General features: G+C 32.2%; 1 protein-coding gene across 1 annotated transcript; it reads left to right on the top strand.

The window, feature by feature from the left end:
- The first annotated feature begins 2069 nt into the window (after positions 1-2069).
- On the top strand, positions 2070-3886 carry LOC127081654 (serine/threonine-protein kinase-like protein ACR4). The gene is made up of 2 exons (XM_051021891.1): positions 2070-2868; positions 3114-3886. The coding sequence occupies exons 1-2, from the start codon at positions 2475-2477 to the stop codon at positions 3740-3742; spliced, it is 1023 nt and encodes a 340-aa protein (XP_050877848.1). The 5' UTR covers positions 2070-2474; the 3' UTR covers positions 3743-3886.
- Positions 3887-6281: the final 2395 nt, after the last annotated feature.

The following is a 6281-nucleotide window of genomic DNA, read 5'->3' as shown; positions in this document are numbered from 1 at the left end:
TCTTGATCTTGAGTAGAAAGTCTATAGGGTGATGTTGTGGCATGATCTTGATTAGTTGCAAACTTTTGACGATTGAGAAGAACTACTTCCATAAAAAATCATCCACAAAATAATGATATAATCATATGTACATAAGACATTCTTAAGTAATATTATCAACTGAGTCAAATGAAAAACAATCTAATATTTCATATATTGATGTATCATCTATTGTGATATAATATAAGTTTAGTTTGTTATGTTAATTATTTTGAATACAAGTCATTACTTGTATATAAATACATGTATGTAGTTAGATTATAATATATAATTTACTTTTCATTCTCCATATTTTCTCTCACATTCTCATTCCTTACTCACCTAACTACTTTAACACTAACAAATTGGTATCTAGAGCTTCAGTTAATTCTTCTTCATCTTGATTCAAGATTTGCACGTTGGTGATCGTGTTTCCAGGGATCATGAATCGTATTTGCTGCAAAGATGAATGATCACAATGGTATTCCCAATTCTCTTCCAATTCTTGACGGTAACAATTATAATCGATGGAGTAAGAAAATGAAATCCTTTTTTGGTTTCCAAGAAACCCTTGAAGCGGTCACTAATGGCATCCCTGAACTTGCTCACAGCACAAATGATGCTCAGAGGATCAACCACAACGATGCAAAGAAGAAAGATCGCAAGGCTGTATTTTGTATCCAATCTGCAGTGGATGCTGCGAATTTTGATCGAATCTGTCATGTTGAATCTACGAAGGAGACATGAGATATTATTGTCAATTATTGACAAGGTGGTGAGAAGGTTAAAGGTGTCGAGTTACAGGCACTACAAAGGTAGTATGAGTTACTGAAGATGGAAGAAGATGAAAAGATTGCAGACTATATCTCAAAGGTGCATAATCTTGTCCATCTCATGAAAGGTTATGGTAAAGTTCTAATTGATAATATGATAGTTGAGAAAGTAATGTGAACTTTGACCTCTCACTTTGATCATGTTATCTTGACTATTCAAGAATCCAACAATATTGGAATTTTGCCTGAGTCAAATCTGGAGACGCATCTACGGAAACAATGCAAACCAAATCCAGAGATGCATCTCCGAAAAACCTGTGATTGTCTCAGCCATGGAAAATACACCATTTCTGTCTTAATAGTCCAAAAATACTTCAATGCATGTTCTTATAGTCTACCAAAATCGTTTACACTACTATCTAATGTACCTAAAACAACTAATGTAATTTAAATAACTAACTACAAAAATCAAAACATAAATAGAGATGAAATTTTAAAAATTTACCAAATCAAATTGAATGTATGAGTTATGAGATGTTGGAAAGAAGGAGTTAGAGCTCCAACGATAGAAGTTTGCTACAAACAAAAGCTTGAATGAGACAGAGAGCTCAGAAGCTTGAGAGGAGAAAGAGAATTTTTTTTTATAGAAAATGAACAAGAAGGATGTGGGAAAGGTAGTCTGGCGCGAGATATGAAAGAAAAAAAAAGTTCAGAGATGCATCTCTAGATTACCCACTAATTTTTGAATAAATGATTTTTTTACGGATATGCATATTCAGATGCACTTTTTTATATATACGAAAATGTATCTCCAGATTAATTTTTGGCATAATGGTAATGTCTCTTCAATTATACTGATAAACAACTAAAATGAATATATCCGAAAATGTATCTAACTTAAGGTGAAATAACATTTCCTTTATTTTAATTTCTGAATGTGATGAATTGATTAAATTCGTCAGCCCACTTACAAATATTTCAGGCACAAAATGTTAAAAAATTGTACAATATTAGTAAACAACAACAAAAATGTACAATAATGCACTTGTAGACAAAGTCGAAAAAGAAAGGAAGATAAAAAGAACTTATACGCCGCCAACAACAATTTGGGAAAGAATAGTCTGATTTCAAAATACCACATATTCCAGTAAGATGGAGTGTTCCTCTGGCATTGTTGAAACAGACATTACCAATTGGTGATCTAAAAATAAATATTAGGTTGTCATAATCAAATGATTTCTAACAAATGAATACAGAACTCTTAGATTAGTGTATATGATTCCACCAATGTAGTCCTATATGATTCAAGTAGTCTTTATAGTTTTATAAATGTGCACATAGTCACCAATTAGTAAAAAAAAATTATATATCAATCAAGAAATGAATATTAAAGTCATAAATACAATATGTCATCTAAAAATATCCCAATATGAAAAGAGAGTCTAAGGTGCCAACAATGAACCACCACAACTAATCTCACCAATCCAATCATTTTGTCAAACATAAACTCTATTTTTTTCCCTTCCAACACTTTCATATCCTACCAAGAGTCACATGTGTTGTATTATAATAATATTAATACATATCAATTTCCAAATACCTCTTTCATATACAAATCCTCTTCCACCATTTTCCTAATTCATCTCTTCACACCACCATTCATTGTTGCATCAAACTGAAAAGATGAACCTTGCTGAACATATTGCTTATGACACAATCATGGCAACTCTATCAATATCTCTCATAATTCTTGGCATCATCCTCTTCTTCGCTTGTAAAAAGAAACCAGTTGAATCAGAAGAAACACTTCCAGTGAAACACACGGCTCGTGCATACCCTTTAACAGAAATTGATGCTGCCACAAATGGCTTCAACCATAGAAGAATTGTCGGAAAAGGTCGTTTAGGAACAGTTTATGCAGGGAAACTAGAATCAGAAGAACTCGTAGCTGTGAAACGCATTCACCCTGTTCTTGTTTTAAGCAACGCAGGATTCGGTTTCTCATCAGTGATCAAATGGCTCTCTTTAGCTCATCACCCTAACGTTGTTCCCATAATAGGATTCTCAGAAGCACCAGGTAATACATACGCGGATTAATTGTCATGCACAATCAGTATTATTTGTCTCCATTATGGTTTTAAATTGCGATTGCATTTGCAGTTGTTGTGGTTGGAATAGTGGTTTTATTTAGTTGCGGAGACCACTGTATCATCAATATTGCACTTTCGGACTATAATTTAAAATCATGATTTGCATGAATTTATAGTAGTTTTGATAAAAGTCAAAATCCTCTCTAATAATCTAACGGTTTTGAATTACTAGGTGAAAGAATTATAGCGATGGAGTTTGTTCAAACCGCGAATTTGGAAATTTACTTGCATGAAAATCATGATGGAGTTTCTTCTTCACTTTTGGATTGGAACAAGAGGTTTAAGATTGCAGCTGGAGTAGCTAAAGGGCTTCAATATCTTCATGAAGTGGTAGCACCAAATATTATACATGGTTGTGTTAAGTCTTCTAATATTCTTATTGATGTTAATTTTTGTGCTAGGGTTTCTGATTATGGACTTAATTTTTTAGGGTTAGTTGAAAAAAGAGGGTTAATTGGTTATGTGGATGATGAATATTGGAAAGAAGGAATTAGGGGTGGAGGGGTTTGTAAGGAAAGTGATGTTTATGGGTTAGGGGTGATTTTGTTGGAGCTTTTGAGTGGAAGAGGGTGTGAGGGTGGATTATTGGTGAAATGGGCATTACCTTTGATTAAGGATATGAGATTTAGTGAAGTTTTGGATCCTAGGTTGATGATTCCTAGTGATATGAAAGCTATTGTTAGGTTAGCAAAAGTTGCTTTAGCTTGTGTTGGTAATTCAAGGAAATGTAGGCCTTGTGTGGATCATGTGGCAACCATTTTGAATGCTTTAGAGATGGAAGTTTGTTACTTATCAAATTAGCAATGGTCTTCCATTTTGTTAAAAAAACTTCTACTTCTAGGTCTATCTCAATTTTCATTAGAGTTTCAAACACTTTTTTGATAGGAGGTTGGATGGTTCAAGTAATAGTTATAAATAATATTTATTTTTTTATTTTTATTTTTATTTTTGATCTATTAGTATAATAATACTCACATTATTCAAATTCACACTCATATATTATTATTAATAATAGGGTGAAGAATACCAAAATATAATTAAGATAGTCACGAATCACAAAAATAAATTAAAAGGACTATAAGAAAATAAATAAGATACAATAAAAAACGGCAAATAAAATTCAACAGAATTAATCTTTTGATAATAAAATAAGTTTCGAACAACACAAACACTTTTTATGATACAGAGAAAAACATGATACATAAAATTCTTTAAAGAGTTGTACATTCATAGTCATAGAATAGTATTTTCATGGGGAAGGGGATCTTATCTCCTAGCTGTAACAGGATGAGAAATCAGAGTATCATTTTGGAATTGAAAGGTGAAGTTGGAGCGGTGCCGTTGTACTTGGACGGTGGATGTTGATTTGTGGTTTCGTGTGGTGTTGGGATCTTTTCGATGATGAATTGAAAGTGACCTCATAGTTTTAATTTTCAAAAAACTCCAAAAGTTTCTATTATGCTTGTGTGTATATGTTAATTAGTCTTCCTTGCTTTATTTTTTAAATCCACCTTGTGATAACGTAGTCATTTAGAATGGTTGATTTTGAAAGCTCAAACATATTTTGATATTAAAATATTTATGGAAAGGGTTAGGCGTCAAACCTTTAGCAATGACTTACAATCTAATCTATGCATGATTTATACAAGATTTTAAGAAAATATTTTGTCACCAAAGACAAAAAGTTATTAATTAAATGGTAAATATTTAAAATTCAAACACATCTTTCTTTTTTAGAGAACGATGACAACTAAAATAATGAGTTAAAACAACATAATAATTTATCAAAAGTGAAAGTAAAATTTCAATGAAGAAGAAGATAAAAGACAAGAATATAATAATTTATTTATCCAATTCTATTAAACAATCTATTCGGGAGAAGAGAGCAGTTTCTCGATTCACTATACTTCTGACTTGTGAAATTAAAGAATAATTAAAACAACTTCAAAAGAATTATTAAGAGTTTAATCACATCAAAAAATTTGGTCTGTGAAACAAACAACAATGACAATCAAGACAAATGACCTCAAACAATAAAAATAATAATAGGCGGGAACATAATAAATGGTTTTACCCATCAAATGATCTACTTTAGGGGAGAGAGAGTAGCTCTTTGACTTTTAAAAGTTCTTACAAGATATTATAAATGAGTTACAAGAAAAAAGTCTTTGGAGTTCCCACAAATCAAACTATATTTCTACCCAAGTGTTTCATAATCTTTGCAACTCTCAAGACATGAATCACACAAGTTCAATGTGTTTAAAGTGTTTTACAATTCCCTTAGATACTTCCAAAATTTTCCCTAAACCTTTGTCTCTCTAAGATTACCACCAGGATTCTTAAACCATTCTCTTATCTGCAGATGTAAAGTTATGAAGGTTGTGTTGATAAAAATGAAAGAGATGCATATTTATAACTGTTGGAATCCAATGGATCCATATCTAAAAAGCCCAAAACACATAAATTGAAAAACTTGAATCGATACACACCAGTCTGCGCACCGCACACCGCCGCCTCTTCTTGAACGTCATCTGCTTCCTCTCCAGTGCTCTGCGAATCCGCTGCCACCGCGCTTCGTCGTTTGACCACCGCGCTTGTAACTCCGACCACTATCCCTGCAGCTCACGCGTCGTCATCGTCGATTCTATGTTTTTCTCCTAAATTCGTCGGTCACTTCTGACGAAAAACCTTCCAGCTGTTTCGGCGTTGTCTGACGAATTTCATTCTATTTTTACAACTTTTGATTTATGTATTATCGAAATATATTTTTTTTCTCTTCATTACTTAAGGTTTTAAGACATACTTCAACAAATAATGTCTTATGACGTTTTTAAAATATTTTGCAATACTTATTCAAGTTGAGCAAAAAGATAGTAAAGAAGGAAGTCTATAGAATAAAATAACTCATATACAATGTATTGGTTTTCAATTGTACTGCAAGAACTATTTTAGAATTTCACCCTCGTATATGGTAAAGATACAGATCTAAAATATAATATCAAGATCACCTGAATCTTGAAGAGAATATTTTCTTCAAAGAAATTTTTCCTAAAAGTAATTTTTATTTGAAGATAAATTATTTGAAGTGGCATAAATACGCAAAAAATATGATGAGCAAAAAAGGGAGGAGGGACTCTGAAAACTTGACGAACAAAAGAGAGGAGAAAGAAACTCAAAAATTTGGTGTGAATAGAGAATTGGGTGAAACACTCTATTTAAAGCAAACAAGTCTAGTATTTGCCCAAAAACGGACAATGAAGACTAGCTCATGCTGGAATATAGTTTTGATAAAGACAAATGATTCTGAAAGAAGAAAAGTTGTTCAAGAATAAAGAACTCT

The sequence above is a fragment of the Lathyrus oleraceus genome, chromosome 1, assembly GCF_024323335.1.
Source record: "Lathyrus oleraceus cultivar Zhongwan6 chromosome 1, CAAS_Psat_ZW6_1.0, whole genome shotgun sequence".
NCBI lineage: Eukaryota > Viridiplantae > Streptophyta > Magnoliopsida > Fabales > Fabaceae > Lathyrus > Lathyrus oleraceus.
The sequence above is the reverse complement of the archived record's forward strand: the minus strand, read 5'-3'. Positions and strand labels throughout refer to the sequence as shown.

What these genes read in the sequence shown, in the direction of transcription:
- LOC127081654 (XM_051021891.1), top strand. Translation starts at nt 2,475, where the DNA reads ATGAACCTTGCTGAACATATTGCTTATGACACAATCATGGCAACTCTA. An exon ending in AGGATTCTCAGAAGCACCAG is followed by an intron (nt 2,869 to 3,113) that starts GTAATACATACG and finishes TTGAATTACTAG; the next exon opens with GTGAAAGAATTATAGCGATG.